This window comes from Carcharodon carcharias, chromosome 25, assembly GCF_017639515.1.
Source record: "Carcharodon carcharias isolate sCarCar2 chromosome 25, sCarCar2.pri, whole genome shotgun sequence".
In the NCBI taxonomy this organism is placed as follows: domain Eukaryota; kingdom Metazoa; phylum Chordata; class Chondrichthyes; order Lamniformes; family Lamnidae; genus Carcharodon; species Carcharodon carcharias.
In genome coordinates this window covers 3,782,101-3,800,474 of record NC_054491.1, presented here as the reverse complement: position 1 = coordinate 3,800,474, position 18,374 = coordinate 3,782,101, and the positions used below count along the sequence as shown (strand labels likewise).

Sequence of the window (18,374 nt, the reverse complement as noted above, 5' to 3'; positions counted from 1 at the left end):
ATGACTATGATCGCTGAACTGCACAGTGATGTTTTCTGCCATCAGGTTAGTCAGACCTGAACCCCAGTCACTCAGTTAATCAATTTATAGTATGGTGCACTCCATACATGCCAGCGAGTTCCCACATCCAATCCTTGCTGTTGGCCACATCAGCTGGGACAACAATGGGAGAAGGTGAAAAAACCATCAGGCCCATCAATGCATACCCTGTTAGATGGTACCAGCTCATACACCTCCCTCCCCAGTCTCTAGTCATTGTAATCCCTCGGAGAGGCAAAAGAAATCCATGGCCAATTTCTGGAAAGCTTCTCCTCCAAGTCCCCAAGGTAATCGATCAACTTGTAGAGATGACAGTTACAGCAGTATATCACTAGATATACATTACTAATGCACAGTCCAGGCAATTAATTGTGGGCACACCTGGCTTTGAGCCACTAGCCTTCTGTTTCAATTTAGGTTAGGAATACACAAATCCAATGTGATAAGCTAATTGTTAGATCTGCTGTTTCTTTTCCTGGCGGCCTGTTATATTAGAAACAATCTCAAACTGATGGGTAATATTGGAAAAGGCAGGATGTTTTTGGAAGAGCGTTTGTAGGCATTTTTTATTTAATTTGCAAAACTAAACAGAAGGAAGGATCAAAAGGAGATGCACCATCACTTAATTTCATTGAAATGTCTTAAAATAATGACACCTGACTCATGTTCTTGGTAAAAAAGCAAGGAATACCAATTACCTTAAGACAGTGAGGGTAACTTTAACCTAATCCACCCACTGGAAAACTGGCAGGATCAGGTGCAATGTTTGTTTAATTTTCACTCAATTTAATTCTCCATTGAAGTCGTAGGAAAGTAAGTGAGATGTAAGAAGCACATTGGACCTGATCCAGTCAGTTCCACAACTCACCAACAGGCTAGGATTTATTAGCCCCAGTATCTCCCACAACTACTTTATGTGGTTTTCTCAGATATCACTGAACCCACAGTTACTCAGGTGCAAATGCTTCAAAATGTTGAGATTATAATTGAATCACAGTAATAGATTTGTAATTATAATTTGTTACAATTGCTTGATTGAATAATTTGACCAAGTTTACAATCCTTATTTACAACTACTCCCACACATAACTGCTGAATATACAACAAAATACCTATTTGTCTCACAGCATGCACAGTTCCTAAAGTTTTACCTGTTTTTTTTTACAAGCTCCTCCATATGGTCTACAGTAGGAATTAGGGAAATCTATAGGCAAATGTTTGTATATTGGCAGTTGAGGAAAGATAAAATACAAACTCTACAGTATAACTGTGAATATTGTATTTATAATTATCTGAAGTCCACCATTTCTCTGCAGTTACACCAGTAGGAACAAAACAAAAACACATTTGGTTGTGTTTGCCCCTGTACACGCCAACAAAAGCCCACAATAGGAACAATCTGATCATGACATTGGAAGGCTGCAGATTTGGCCTTCAATTTAAGCTTTGACCCCAGCTTGTTCATTACTTGTCAGATCCAGCACGAGTTGTCAACATGCCTCCCATGATTTATCTGCCTGTTGGAATGCCTGGATACATCAAGTGTCCAGTGGATGCGGATCCCCCAGTAACACAAGTCAAGTGGACCAAAGATGGACGACCACTAAGGATTGAAAAGGTAAAATGTAGGATTTAGGATCAGCAGCTTCAGAATGTACTGAGAGCCAGACTGTGAGATCTAGTGTCTGGATGCCTTTTATTAAGTTTACTTAGGATCTGATGCCATTTACTCTGATTCCTAAAATCAGAAATTTGGGACCGAATAAATAAATGGATCAATAAGTAATAGAAATAAAGAAATTAAGATCATACAAAAATATATTTTTCCTCATACATTAAAGCAACGGTGCTCATAATATGGCCCCTGCCCGTTCTGACTTACCTCTCCTATACCCATGAGCCTTACACATTTTCTACCTACTCCATGATACAATATTGGCTGAATTTGCATTGATTATTGTTTTCTCTCTTTTTCTTGATCTCCAGAAAAATAAACTGAGGAAATTATATTCGGGGATAGGATTCTCTCAACTTCAACAGGGGATCTGTTATAACAGAACTATTGATTCTATAGTTCTTTCCCTTTTCCTGTGGGGAAGTATTTGGCTACTTGATGGAAACTATCCGTGATCAAAATCAGGGAATTGTGTGAGATATTATGAATTCAAGTGCATTTCCCATCACCCTGGTGTAACACGTTTCAATAATTGACTCTCCAACAAGGCATTGGTTGGAATTGTGGTCATTTACCAAAAGCATGTGACTAACACTGGCATGAAGTGTTAAGGCAACTTGCTCAGAGCTGAGGTGCTACTGAAAGTAGCTTGTTATACAGTAGGGCAGAAATTGTGAGATGGCAATGCTGATGCTAAACCATGTTATACCTGACCTGGTTAGACCTGATCCAGGATCAATGCTGCAAGATTGTAGCCTCATCTCTAACTCATTCTCCCATTAACATTAGCTCCTGAATACAGGTATGCCCTGTTTAAAGCAAGTTCTCATAGCACATTTTCATTTGAATGCACTTTGTAAATTAGAGTATTTCTCTGAATAGTGCTGCTTTGTTTTAAATTTAGCATGGTCACTGCTTATGCTGCCTTTTTCAAAAACAAACTGCTTCTTTTCTCATCATCTGTCCTGACAAGCCCGCTCACCGCCCCCCTCTCCTGACCCTCCAGTTCGCAGCTTCCCTCTCCCGACCCCACCAATCCCTCCTGCTCACCATTTCCCACCCCGACCTTCCAACTCTCTGCTTCCCTCTCTTGACATTCCCACTCTCACCCGCTCACCACTTAACTCCCCCAACCCTTCAGCCCATTGCTTCTCTCTCCCAACCCTCCTGCTCGCTACTTCCTTCCCATGACCTTCCCACCCTCTCCCACTCACTTTCTCCCTCCCCCAACCCTCCTGCTGGCTGCTTCCCTCTCGTGCACCCTCGCTACTTCCTGCTTACTGTCTTGCCCACAAACCCTCTCCCAAACCCCCGCTGTGATCTAAAGCTTGGGAGAGAGGCAGCAAGAGGGAGGTAGTGAGCAAGAGGAGCAGCGAGTGAGAAGATGGGAGCAGGAGGGTTGGAAGAGAGAAGCGGCGAGCAGGAAGGAGCAGGAGGGTCAGGGGAGGGAGCGGCAAGCAGGTAAGGTGGTGAGTGGGGGTGAGCAGGAGGGTCAGGGAAGGGAAGCGGTGAGTGGGAGAGGTGGGAGAGGGAAGTGGCAAGTAGAAGTAAGGATTACACATCAGGAACATAGCCCATCCTTATTACATGTTTGTTTATGGTGATTTTTACTTAGCACGTTTAAACTACAGACTTCTGCACAATATTAGGATCATTGCCATTTTGTTCTAAAGAACATGTCTTAGTACAAAGTGACGCATGCCAACATTTCCCCATTAGATTAGATTTCTTTTCTACTATAAGGCACCTGGGACCCGACTGAAAAGTGACAGCTCTCATGTGTCATGGCACAGCCGATGGTAAATGCTGAGTTGTTCAAATCCCAAAGGGAAACTTGAAACAACTGCCACAACTTGTTTTGCAATTTGTATAAATTTCGAGATGCATGCCTTGAATTCAGTCATAATAAGACCACCAATTCTTATAGGTTTTTACAAAATTATATTAAACATTTATTAATTATGGAAATGATTTTAAGCATGCATATGTCGACAAAGTACCACTATGATAACTTCTAAATCTCCTACTTAATCTGACTCCCAGTTACATTTTTATTAAGGCAACAGTAAGACACATAGATTTTAAAAGGCCCAGGCCCAGACCCTGAACCAGTCAAATTCAAATTGAGTTTTCTTAACTTCAGTTCTTTGAAAGCAGCAGCTTGAGGCATAGATGCTGAAGGCTTTTCACACTTGTTAGATCTTAAAAATGCCTACCCTTACACACAGCCTTCACTCCTTTTTACATATTTTCCCCTTTGGATGCGAATTCCCAATACTTTGCTATGTCTTTGGAATTTATGGCCAGAATTTTCACATCAGCATGCAGGGGCGGGCCCTGTACTCCAACGCATAAAATGCGGGCGAGCATCCCGACCTCACCATGCGCCATCGCGATATTTCGGTGGGCAGGTGTGCGATGATCTCCGATGCACACCCGTCATTAATTGATGGGCCACTTAAGGCCCTTGAGGCAGTAATTGATGCCGAGTTTTCAGGGCCTGTGCAAACTTCAGGTTGTTGCATGGGCGCAACGGACAGGTGGGTAGGCCACATTTTTATAAACCTCATCCACAGGCAAGATAAGAGGGTGAGTGGGGTCACGAGTATAATTTGTCAGACATGTAATGCTTAACCTTACTGCTACTTACCTGTGTGAGCAGGAATACTTCAAAATTCTTCACAGCTGCTTGGACAAGAGTGACAGGCTTCAGGTCAGGACTCTGGAGTAAACATCATTTCTGGGGCCTTCCTGGTTTCGGTAAGCCTTCCCTTAGCCTGGGAATGGGATTGTGCTTTCCACTGGAGGCACCTCTTCTGAGGAGGAAGGGAGGGCCAGAAGGGGGAGGAGCCAGGAGTCCACATTCAACCTCCAGGGGAGCCACCTTTGGGAGGACAGGCGCAGGCACAAGGGGCGCAGGGCCAAGAGGAAGTCCAAGGCGGAAGGGGCCACAGAAGATGCCACTATCCTGCTGCCAGGGGATATAGGTGGCGATGCAGCTACCTCAATATGTCTGAGGTGCAGTGCCGAAGGAGGCTCCGTCTTTCAAGGGAAACAGTGACCTCCATCTGTCAGATGATTGGCCCTGAGATCTGCGCAAACGGTGTGGGTGGACACCCCATGCCTGTGGCGTTGAAGGTCACGGTTGTTCTCAACTGCTATTCCTCCGGCCCTTTCCAGGGGTTGGATGGTGATCTTTGCAGAGTCTCCCAGTCAACTGTCCACAGTTGTGTCAAGCAGGTTACAGACGCTCTGTTCAGGCGGGCATTAACTTTCATCCACTACTGCTAGGATGAGGCCAGCCAGGCAGAGCGAGCCCAAGGCTTCACAGCTGGGTTCCCCCACATCCAGGGTGCTATAGACTGTACACATGTGGCCATCAAGGCGCCAGCAAGTGAGCCCGGTGCCTTCATCAACAGGAAGGGCTTCCACTCCATGAACGTGCAGATAGTGTGTGATCACAGGATGCTGATTCTACAAGTCTGTGCAAGGTACCCAGGCAGCTCCCACGACACCTACATCCTCAGACACTCCCAGGTGCCGGGGCTCTTCAGTGCTCCAGCCCGGCTGGATGGATGGCTGCTGGGTGACAAGGGCTATCCCCTCAGAAGGTGACTCATGATGCCTCTCCACCATCCAAGAACAGAAGCTGAGCAGCGGTACAATAGGAGCCATGGCTCCACAAGGACTGTGGTGGAGAGAACCATCGGTCTTCTCAAGATGCACTTCCGATGCCTGGACTGTGAAGGGTGCGCGCTCCAATACCCCCCAGATCGTGTGTCGGTGATAGTGGTTGCATGCTGCGTTCTCCACAATCTGGCACTGGAAAAGGGGGATGCAGTGAACGATGAAGATGTAGATGCAGCGGATGCACACGATGAGTCCAGCAGTGAGTCCGAGGATGAGCACACACAGGAGAAAGCTGGGAGAGTAGGCGCTGACCCAGACAGGGACACCCGGGAGGATTTAATCTAACAAACCTTCAGCTAGCCCACCACAAGTGGACCTTCAGCACACACCAGGGCTGCAGGCTCCATACTTGATAGCTGAGAGCAGCATTTACCTGGTTAGGAACATTAACTATGTGCCTTGTCAGTGAAGCACAATGACGAACAAGTCACTCATAACATCATGGGTTCCCATCCACCTGCAGGAAGTCAGGAATCACCCTGAGCTATGGTCACATATAATGAATTAACAAAATGAAGCAGAAAATAAACTGAAAGCAAAGGTGTTACACGTGACACCAACTTGTCATTAACTCATAGCAGGACAACATAAAACCACCAGTGAGAAGCCTGTGGTGTGCCTAAGGTGCCTTAAGTTTACGTTTCCCAGTGCTACATCTGGGTACTCCCTCCTTGTTGGCACTGGCATCTGAGCCAGCCTGCTCACTGCGCTGTCCTGTTGGCCTCGATGACCTTGGTGGGCATCCTCTGGCACGTGGAGCCTGTGCTGGCCCCGCCTGGTAGGAAGCGGCCACTTCCACAGCTGGCATCTCCCCAGTCACCGCAGACTCATCGGATCCCACGGTCACAGGCAGAGGGGTAGAGGAGCTGCTACCCTCATCCGGAGCGTCCTGAGAGGAGTCCACAGAGACGACAGGCAGCTCCTGCACCGACGTGAGGTCGCTTCAGACCTCCCTGCTCATCATTGATGGATGGGCACTGAGCTGGGATACTTGGCGCCCAATCCATCTCCTACACTGGCACTGACCAGCTGAGGTCAATGCCACCACGATGGCTTGCAGGTCCGAGCGCAACCCCAGGAGGCCCTGATTGTTCTCCTGGAGGAGCCTCTCCACGAGAGTCGCCACTTTCTCTATGGAGAAAGCATGGCACTCAGCCATGAGGCTCACTGCATCGGTGATGCTCCACGTGGACTCCTCCAGCATGGAGACCATGCCACACATAGCCTCATGTATCTCCGCCAGATCCTCCTGCACACCCTGCTGGACGTCCAGCATCTGCCGCCTCACAAACGACTCCAGAAGCCCATCATCAGCCACCGACTGAGCATGTTCCTGGTTCCCAGCAGTCCTCCGACTGCCAGCGCCATGGGCACTCTCTGTCTCCACCTGCTCCTCCAGTGACTGTGAAGTGCCCTCACCGCTGCGCTGCGGGACACTAGCTGATGATCTAATTCCCACAAGGTACTAGTATCTGTGCTGGTGCCTGCCTGGCAGAGATGGTGTGACGCTGGTGATTCCATTTGTTCTGGGACCTCAGGTGTCAGAGGTGGCCCCTCTGCCTCCTCCTCCCAGCCCTGCTCAGGTGATGCTGGAAGGAAGAACAAGGACATTTGATTAATTCAAGTGGAGACAATGTCAATTTGCATGCCTGGCCCCATCCTTCCATAATCAATGGTCAACCCATGTTGGAAGCTTCAATCCCTGAACATTCAACAATGGGATGGGACACATGTGGTGACCTCAGTGCACAGCAATCTTACCTCCCCATGACACTCCAGCCCCACCACATGGCTCATCTCCAGATCCATCACCTCCTGCTCATATCTGGTGATTATGGCCAACTGGGCCTGGTCTCTGTCAGTCCACATCCGCTCGGCGGTGTTGTGTGTGGTTTTCTCCTGAAAAGGAGAGAGGAGCGTTGATTAATGCACCCTGTACCTGGATTGCCATCGCATCCCTGCCACCCCGACCTGAGTGAGACATTGCAGGACTCCAGTGAATCGCCACGTCGCAGCTGCCGCACACTCACACCAAGAAGCCGGAGCTGACCCCCACCCCCTCCGCCCACATGCTGCCTCCATCACATTTACCACCACACGGTTTCATCTTGCAAAGCAAGGATGCACAAGCACGTGGAACGCCAAGGGCAGCAGATGGACGGGTGCCCTGCCACCTGGAGGCTCCCCTCCCAGCGTGTCAGCAGCCTGACTTTGACATGTTTTGCAGTTCCAGCACCGCGCCTAGGTACAGATCATTGAGGTAGCCCCCAAGACAGTACACTGGGTGTCAGTCTAACACATGCTGCGGGTGCAGAACCCATCTCAGCACAACCCTCTCAAGGTGACCTAGGCATGGGCAATATCTGCTGGCCCACCCAGTGAGGGGCACATGCCGTGAATGATTCAATGCTGATACTGCACTCAGAGTTGGGTTGGAGTGGGGGCAGTGGCAGTGGTGGTGGGGTGGGGGGTGGGGGGGGCGGGGGGGGGGGGGGGGGGGGGGGGGGCTGGGCAGAAAGCCTACCTGCTGTGTTAAGTGGCCTCTGTCAACATGGTACTCACCCTTCCCGAGTGCAAGTGGTCATTGAAACACTTGCGGCACTGAACCCACTTGCGTGGCACCACGTCATGGGAGCTAACCATGTCTGCCACCTCATCCCAGGCACGTTTGGTCAGGTGGGAGGGCCTCCTCCTCCCGTCCCTCGGAATCAGGACCTCCCACTGTGCTGCCACCTCCTCCGGGAGGGCAGCTAGGCACTCGTCAGAAAAGTGAGGGGCACAGTATGCCACTTCCGTACCCTCCTGCCTGGCCTGCTCATCAGCAGCGTTCTGAGGAGCCCTTTTATTTGCCATGATGAACAGCCTTTGCAAGGCTGCCTGCACACTATTTTAAACAGGCCACCGGGTCGCCGTTGGACCCAGCGGTCATTGCACTCCCGCTGCCTCCTGCCCACTCCTGCTATCCTCTGGAGCCACGCTGGGTGGGCCTTAATTGGCCCGCCCACATAAAATGGCGGCTCGGAGCTGATCGCAGGCATTGATCGGCTCTGCGCCTGCTCCCGAACGGCCTGTCCGACAGGGAGAAAATTCCCCCCTATCTTTCTGACAATAAAAGTCTCTCGTAGCACTAAGTTTTACAAGTGTTCTTTGGGAAAAATAAACACACTGTTTCTGAACTTCACCTGGCTGGGTAACACATTTCACTCCCTCTTTTGAAAGCAATCTTGTCTGGTTTATTTAAAAATGCAATTGTTCCCTTGACACCTATGTTTACCTACTTAACATTTCAAACCTAGCTCATTTATATATCACCTCAGGTCATCGCCAAATGCTGCACCGCAAATTAATTGCTTTTGTGGTCTCTGCTATTGTCCAGGCCAGTTGTCCACAACAAGCTCCATCAAACAATATTGAGATGAATGACCACTTCTTATCTCATATTGAGCGATGGATAAATCTTGATCAGGAAACCACGAGAGTTCCCTGTTCTTCAAAAATAAAATGCCATTGGATCTTCCCTGTCCACCTGACCTGATAGCTGGAGCTTTGGTTTAATGTCTCATTTCAGCCTAAATTATGTGCTTAGGTCCTATAATGGGTCATGACCCATAAGCTTCTGACCCCGAAGTGATAGTGCTGCTGACCAAATCAAGCTGATACTTGATAGCATTTACACCTACAGTGAGCTAAGCTTAATGAGGAAATCCTGCCTTTGAACTGAAGGAACAGTGCAGTTGCCACTTCTACAACATTAAGATGTTTATCTGACATGAAATCTATCTGTTACAACATTGCTAAGAGACTTTCTAAAATTAGGATGTTCTGGTTGTATCCTAGTTGGTCGGTTTACATCATTTACAGTAACTTTTTCCGGCAGTTTCAAGGTTGGAATTTACTAAATGACGGGACCATTATGCTGGAAGAAGCTACAGAAGAAGCTCTTGGCACTTACACCTGCATGCCTTACAACACTCTAGGTACCATGGGACAATCTACCCCTGCTCGACTGGTGCTTAAGGTAAGTTCAAACTGATTAATTCATTCTTGTCTGTTTACCTTGTTGTCAAATTTAAAGAACTAAATGAAAAACAATGCATTGGACACTCACCACTTTTGGTTTTTCTTCCTAGATTATAGCTCAATGTGAACTCCTGCAAATGCAGAGTAATAGCATCCATTTGCTCCTGTGTGCTGTTGTATTGCTCAGTGATGTCTCTGCAGCAATTCCTATGTGTTTACAACATACAAGTAGCTGTATTGTACACCTCAAAACTCAGTAGAGCTAATATTTGTGAGTGGGATAGTCCCAGTCAGGACAAAACTATCATTATCTGCAACATTATGTACAGGGAGGCATAGTGGTATTGTGGTATTGTCACTGACTAGTATTTCAGAGACCCAGGGTAATGCTGTGGGGACCCGGGTTAGAGTCCCACCATGGCAGATGGTGAAATTCAAATTCATCGTTGAATTGAATTCAATAAAAAAAATCTGGGATTCAAAGTCTGCTGATTACCGTGAAACCATTGCTGATTGTCATAAAAACCCATCTGGTTTACTAAAGTCCTTTAGGGAAAAAAATCTGTCATCCTTACCTGGGGTCTGGCCTACCTACATGTAACTCCAGACCCACAACAATGTGGTTGACACTTAAAAGCCTGCGGCTCAATGCAATGAATGCTGACCTAGCCGCTGATGCCCACATCCCATAGAATGTATAGAGTGACATTGGTGTAAACTTGTTTGGTAGTTCTCAGTTGCCCTCCAAAATTGAAAACAGCTCCAATAGAGTATGACTGGGAAGCATTGCTGAAAGATTTAAGAAAACACAATCACTTGCATTCCATTATAAACCAAAGGTGGTCAAAATGTGCTAACTGGTTCCTTTCTATCATGCCCTTGAACTGGCTTACTATAAATTGTATGTTAGCAAGTATTTTAGAAAAGTGAACAGCTTTTTTAATGTTAAAGGAAACATTAAACATAAAGCAAGATAGAAAAATATGCATTTATATAACCCACCACCAAATATCTCAAAAAGTTTTACAGCTACTGAAGTACTTTTGAAGTGTAGTCACTGTTTTGATGGAGGAAACTGAGTGACTGAGGTGAAGGGAAAGGTGCTGGACACCAATACAGTCGACAGAGTAGGAGAGAAGAGCAGGGTGAGTTATGATTGGACAATTCTAACCCTGGCTTTTAAACTGAGAAAGCAACCTCATGGTTTTGAATTGGCAGGACAGAAGAGAGTAGGAGACTGCAACATAGTGAAGGTGCAGGATGAGTGTGAGTGAAGATTTACTTGAAGCTTGGAAGGACTGAGGAAGGAAACTATTTTTGCTCTATTTTCCATATTCCTATACTTTTTATCTGTCTGGTGCATAGAATAGAAATCACATGTATTCCATATTTTAGATTTGTGCTCAATACAAGTTGAAAGAATGCTAAATAAAAAAGATGTAAGCTTTTGAAAGCTTAATACTTTATGAAAGATACAAATGCTACGAGAAACTATCTGCTCATTCACATCCTAGACTGTCAGCTTTGATTTTGCCCTGCAGAAGGTTGCCTATGGTGGGGGATGGTCCAATGTAACAGACTGCTGGACTCTAACAACCAAACAGTTATAATCAATTAGCATTACATGTTCCTCGAGTTTTTCCTTTCAAAGCCTTGCTGCACTTACAGCACCTGATTAAGCAGCAACTGGAACCTTTCAGGAGAACTATTACCTTGTAATCGTAAATGAGTTTGAAAAAGCTTCAACTAATTTCCATAGCGCAATAAGACCTATTAGTGCAGAATATGTATTACAATCCACCAGAGAGACCAATGGACAGATAGAATAAACTGTATATGTATATTGATCTATAGCATTTCAAAATGTATTTGCATTTTCCTGGAAAATAAACAGAACCTCATGCAGATTGTTCATCTAAGTATAAAATTATTGATTTTTAGATGACTTATAAATATCTTTTCTTGAGTATTAATGAAAAAAGGCATTTTGTCTGAGCTTTTCGGCTTGCACTCATCAGGACAATTGCAATGTCAGGGGAAACAATAACTTTACACTGTATGAGAAGAGAGTTCTACATTTGCTAAATAGTCCTCAGTGTGCTAAAAATTATGCTGACAACCAATTTAGGATTGTCATTTGGGCTCCCAGTGTGGCACATTTGCATGTACTGAAAACTGCATATATTAATTCACGGGGCCCCGTTCTTTGCAGACAGAAAGAACATGTACATAATTGCACCTGTTTCAGCTAAACAAAAAAAGTGACAGCCATTCGCTGGTTCATTCCTCAGGACAATGCCTTGACCAATCAGAGTCAAGCTGCCTGGTTTAAAACTTCAAACAGTGCTTGGCAGTTGACTGTTGATCACCATTAACTGGTGCATTGTCCATGGCAATGCCTCTATCAATTAGAGTCTACTCTGATTAGTATTCTTATGATTACCCTGATGAGTGCAAGATGAAAAGCTTCCGCAAAATGTCCTTTTACAGCATTCTCAAGTTCTGTACTACCAAACGACTATTAATATATTTTCTGCTCAGTTCATGTCAAAGGCTATCAACAATTATTATTTTTTATTAAGCACTTGTTTCCTGCTGTCTTCTTATATTTTTCAGTATTTGCTGTTCTGATTATAATCAGTAGTTCTAATATTATTATTTTGCAATGTAAGTTAATGTTCCTGTGTTCTTGTGATCCCCTTTGTAAGGCTGCATTTTGGAGATAAACACAAAATGCATTCCAGTGAGATGTGTACTGTAAAGAATTTACATTTGTTTCTTTACAGAAAGGGAGTGATAAGCACACTGCAGGCTGTATTTCAGTTTAATGCTAACCCAGTTTTAATTAAACCATCTTGCTTCATCCCTTCCCACATTTGAAGTCTTCGTAAATGCTATCTCTTCAACTGCACCATTGGTCACCTTTCATAATTCCTCTCCTTGCCTTTATTTTCAACCAAGTTGTCAAGTCATTTGGGCATTTCTTGGCATTAAAGGAGCAACATAAATGTAATTTGGTTATCATTCTGGATAAGATAGATGGCACTGGATTTTCATGGAGTCAGGGAAACTCCATAGAGATGTGAAAATGGCGGCCGGGACCCAATTCTGGGAATCCTGACCCCAGTCCCAAGATTTACTATTTTCACCAGTGTGGATGCCCCAGGTTGCGAGCCCACTTCCTGCACGCTAAACCTGACTGGTTCCACTGCGGGGATAAGCATGTCCTAGTCCTCCACAATTTTCATGGAGTCAGGCCAGCATTTCAAAACGTCGTGGCTCACGACACCTCAGGGGTGTCGTAAATCATAGTCTGGATGAGGAAACCTTTTAAGAGGTAGGTTCAAAAGGTCCTAAATACACCCCTAATGCCACCTCTATGTTCGCTACCCACCCCCATGGCCCTGCATACCCTCCATGCAAAGCTATGCCCCTCCACCCATCCCCCATTGTCTGTCATTCCCTCCATGCCAAGATATGCCACTCCAACCATCCTACATGACCTCTCATACCTCCATGGCACTTCCATGCTCAGTCATACACTCTCTATAAAACTAATGAAGCCTATAGTGGCAATAGGATGTATTAAAAAAAAGTGTCATTCATTCATTCATTCATAACTTTCTGTTTTCTTAAAAGAAACTCCTTTTTACTACAGCCCAATAAATTTGTCAATCAGCCAGACCCTTTAAAGTATCAATGGCAGAAACTGCAAGCACATGAAACCAAGCCTCTTTTCTTGGCTGAGAATCCAGACATCCATTAGCTTGTTGAAACAGCTGTGCCCCAAGGAAATCATTGCCTGATTGACATCTCCAGCTTTCTGATCTATCCTGTCAAACGCTCAATGTTTATTTTCACAAGATAACGAGGTTTCAGGTGCTTGCGCTTTCTGCTGTTAATATTTTAAAGGGTCTGGATGAGTGACACTTGTTGAGCTGTAGTAAGAGGAGTCTTTTTTTAAGAAGGGGAAAGTTACGAATGAATGGCTGATTTTTTAAAGCTTTTTCCACACATCTTATTGTCACTATAGGCTTCATTACTTCTATACAGAGTGTATAATGGGTGAATGGGCATGGCAGTGCTATAGCTTGGCATGGGGTGCATGAAGAGCTATGGGGGGGATGGGTAGAGGGGCATGAGATGATATGGATGGGGTATGGGAAATGTGTGTGGGGGCTGAGGGCTAGACTTCCTTACTGTTTTTAACTAGGATGAAGTCCCAGAGCAGCAAGGCTTTTAAACAGCCTGGCCTGGCCCTTGGCAGCCCCAGTGGCTGCATCCAAACTCTTTCCAGGGGTGGCAGGCCTGACTCCTGTTAGCACCCACCACCTCACCCCAGAATGAAAATCCCATCTTTGCTGGCACTTCCTCCTGAGGTGGGTGCGCCCAGCCGGGAAATGTCCTGACTCCCGCTACCCGCCTCAAATATGAAAACCTAGTGCTTGATATTCAACTGACCAGTGTATTAATATCACCACAAATAGGACAGAAGGGATAGCTCATGACTAATAATGTCACCAATAAAGCTGATCATGGCCAGGTGTGCCAGAGGAAATAGTTTGCCCAACCAATTACCCTTTTTATTTGAATCTGAAGAACAAGTATTTGCAAGGCTATTTGAAAATGGCATACTAAAAAAACAAGTATTGCACTTCTAAATAATCTCCCATGCTATTAGACATGAACATCAAGACCTGGTGTGTCTTTAGGTGAAGTGAGGTTCAAGGGGCGAGATAATTGGACCAGGCAGTACAGATGTAATTCAGTCTCCATTTTAAGATCATATGTCCTATTTTTGAGGAGGTCTTGTGAAGCAATGGGTAGAGTCCCTGCCCCTGAACCAGAAGCTCTGGATTCAAATCCCACTCCAGGACTTGATGACCAAGGAAAGTGCGTTCATAATGTGGCCAAACAGGTTGAGTATCAGCCTTGTAAATCCTTCTAATATACGCCAATGGCAGGCGGTAAGAGCAGGAGAGATTCCTGGTCAACCATGTGATGGACAAATGTTGGCGTCTCTACCATCAATGGGATGGATCCAGGACCTGCCTCCCTGCCCTACCTGTGGTGGAGATCATGATGCTGTGGGGTTGGACCTGCCTTCAGTCAGAGAACTCCAGAAGAATATCCCATCTTTATGTTTCCAGTATAAATGTCCATGGCAATGTAACCTTGTCATATTGTAATTTCCCCTCCAAGGGCAGCGGGCCAAAGTCTTAGGTACAGCTATTAGCATTTAAATTGGTAGCATCACTTTAAATATTATTTCTAGAGATAGAAATAAAGAGATTAAGAAAAATTGTGGATTGAGAATGATATTGAGTAACTAAAAGAATTGGTAATAATTTGTGCACCCATTATTATTGTTTTTGCAGTTGCTATGATGAGCATTTTGCAGCAATGGAAAGTAAAGCTACACCTCTGAAAAATAACTTCAAACCATTCCTGTTCCCCAGGATCCTCCTTACTTTACGGTGCTACCAGGTTGGGAGTATCGGCAGGAAGTAGGCCGAGAACTGGTCATTCCATGTGCTGCTGCAGGTGATCCATTCCCAGTAATCTCCTGGAGGAAGGTATCTGAGCCTTTGTTTATTTAATTTAATAACACAAACTAAGCTGCCAGTAAGATACAGAGCTTGTCATTCCTTCGCATGCACAATAGTTACTGAACACATGAGCAAGGCTGCTAACTCAGATGACTGAGAAAGCAAATATTGCTTTTATTACATCAAATAATTCTAAATCTTTTAACATCATTTGTAGGATCACATCCCATATTTCTGAAAATTGCCAAGCAGTGACAGTACTCATGAACATCAAAAGCATTAATGAATCATGTGGCTATTAGCATCAGCCTCCTCTAGGGACTTATCCAGCTCTTTGAATGTTTGCAATGAATCTGTATCCATTGTAGAAGCTAAACTGGAAGAACCTTAATCAATTATCATTGATTTAGTTGAGCTGTTTTTTGAATGAAGGGTTTTGAAAAATATTCTTGTAAACAAAAAATAACTTTGGAGTGGAAAACATGTCATATAATGCATCATCACCTGATTGAAGGGACATTATTTTACAGGCAATGATCACAACTACAAATCTGCTTTTTCATGAATTTAAAAAAAATGTGCCTCAAACACCCATGAATTTGGTGCTGGTAGTAGTTGCAGAGGGAAGAGCTGGATGTCATGGGGGAGGGTTTGCAAAAATGTGGGCTTTATTTGCAGAGAAAAACTAAAAAAAATGGAATTCAAAGGCAGGAGCATGATAAACAAGACATGCTTTACTGGTAAGATTCTTTTTAATATTGTATAAACATTACACAGGACATTTACTGTGGTGTTTTGCCCAAACATATTGAACTCTTCTAATGTTATTGCCTTCAAATGGAGAGGTGGGAGGATTCTTGAGCTTTTAAACCACCTGCTCCAAAGGAGCCTGACCTTTTGAGGAAACTCTTCCAAGGGTCATCTGTTCAGGGTATACTGAGTTTATTTTATAGCAGCAGTCGATTTCACATGTTTGAGGATTTGACAAGTAGGTCTTTGCTCGCATCTCTTAGTCATAGATCAGTGATTGTTTAGGGACCATGAGTTTAGGAACTGAGTGCAAAACTCAAATCCGGCTAAAAAGAGCTATTTTTACAAGAGATAGTGGAGAGAGACCATCCAACAGCTCCTTGCATTTGGAAAATCAATCTGCAACTACTGTGGAGCCCACCCAACTACAAAGACACTTAATCATGTGTTCAAGTTTCCAGAATGAATGCTAATCGAAAGATACATTTCTAAGAAAAGTAGTTTGATTAACTACATGGTTTTGTTAGATAATTGAATGAGTTTGATTCAGATTTTAAAAAAACACAATGCTCTGATCCTCAATTCTATGTAGATCTCAGTCAAGCAGCAACTGGGCTGGTACAATTATTCCCAAAGCCCCTGGGGTAGAATGAAAAAGTCAATACGATCCTCATCCCTGATAATTATCTAGTGAAAAATGATGCAAGGGGCAGTTGCATGGTGTCTTGTTTTTTGTTTCAATGATACACACAGGCCATCAATAGGATAACTTTATTGATAACACATTTTTGTAAGATAAACACATATCTGCAGTAACTGAATCCTATCAAGACAGGATCCAGCATGTGCTGTCTGACCTTCAACCTTCCAGGCCAGGTGACCCCCTATCTAGTACGGTGTACCATATAGTATCGAATACTGGAGCCCACTACCACAATCAACTATTATCATGGCAGATAGGTGTCAGGTAAGGGCTGGATCAGACTAGACTTTGTGATCCACCATAGCTGAAAATCCTATAAAGTGAAAGAAAGACATGTATTTATATAGCACTTTTCAAGACCTTCAGATGCCCAATGTACTTTTTATTTTGAAGTGTAGTCACTGTTGTAATGTAGGAAATACAGCAGTCAATTTGAAGGCAGCAAGTTCCCACAAACAGCAATGAGATAAATGATGAGTTTAATCTGTTTTGGTGTTAAGTGAAGTATAAGTATTCCCAGGACACCAGGAGATCTCCCCTGCTCTTAATCAAATGTCATGGTGCCATCGGATCTTTTGCATTCATCTGACAGGGCAGATGGGGCCTCAGTTTAACATTTTACCCAAAAGTCAGCACCTCCGAGAGTGCAGCACTCCCACTGACGTGTCAGCCTGGATTATATACGAAAGCTCGCCACTTAATAGAGGTACCTTAGGATACACAGCAATTCTGGAACTGCACAGCAGCTCATGCCAGCACCTTCAGGAAGGGAAGAAAATGACCAAGTATTAAAAACTAATTCCAGCACTGAAACAGGCCAATCAATCCCTCTGCTCCGTGCTCCACACAAGCCTGTTCCCACCCCTCTTCATCTAATCCCGCCAACACATTCACATATCTTTCTATTCCTTTGACCCTCATGCTTATCTAGCTTTCTGGGATGAGGGGAGAGATTGAATAGGCTAGGCGTATACTCTCTAGAACTTAGAAGAATGAGAGGTGATCTCATTGAAACATGTAAAATTCTGAAGGGCTTAACAGAATAGATGCTGGCAGGATGCTTTCCCTGGCTAGGGAATCTGGATCTAGGGTTTACAGTCTCAATAAAAGCCCAGTCACTTAGGACTGTGATGAGAAGAAATTTCTTCATCGACAGGTTTGTGGACTTTTGGAATTCTCTACATTAGAGAACTTTGGATGCTTAGTCATTGAGTGTAGTCAAGATGAAGGTTGATAGTTTTTTGTCTAATAAGGGAATTATGGATCTAGGATAGCATGGCGAAGGTGGAATTGTGGTAGAAGATCAACCACAATCTTATTGAATGGCGGAATAGGCTGGGAGTATCTTATGGCTTACTCCTGCTCCTATTTCTTGTGTTCTTGAATTCATCCACCTAGGTGTAACAAAACACAGAGAGTTTGATTTGCTAATTAGGTTTGGAGGCCACATTTTTTGGTTTTTATATGATGGGGGATATTCATTAAAGTTTTGCATTGATAGATCAGGTATTAGCTGTTAAATGCTGATAATTCCTAATATTCCTTCCAAGCATTTGTGAGAATCATGCTTAATAAGCAGGAAATAGTACATTCAATATTATGAGAGCACGAATACAAATGTTCACCTAGGGGAGGGATCATTTTTCTGTTTCATTAGAACCATTTTTCTATCAAATAAAAAGGGCTTCAGGGAACGTGGACAGATTGAAATTTCTCATACAAAGAGCTGAAATGTGTCCTGGTTGTTTATACAATTTCATGAATGCTTCCTGACTGTAAATTACCTAAAAAGATGTGTGATATTGTTTTGTGCATTCCCAGGAGGATGGAACATAATTACATGCCACAAGGTAGTTTATTTTTACGTCCTAACTTTTCCCTCTCCCCATCGGGTGATTTCCCAATCTGGCTTTGGGTTCCAAGTGAGCTCAAAGCAACTGCAAATCAC

General features: G+C 44.3%; 1 protein-coding gene across 1 annotated transcript in view; it reads left to right on the top strand.

Annotated features, from left to right (window-relative positions):
* The window catches only part of igsf9bb (immunoglobulin superfamily, member 9Bb), a 707,799-nt gene that overhangs the window by 574,284 nt on the left and 115,141 nt on the right, over positions 1–18,374 (top strand). Inside the window, exons 8-10 of the mRNA XM_041174093.1 lie at positions 1,515–1,657; positions 9,282–9,422; positions 14,884–15,000. Of these exons, the coding sequence (XP_041030027.1) occupies positions 1,515–1,657; positions 9,282–9,422; positions 14,884–15,000 (401 nt within the window). The remainder of the gene's footprint in view (positions 1–1,514; positions 1,658–9,281; positions 9,423–14,883; positions 15,001–18,374) is intronic.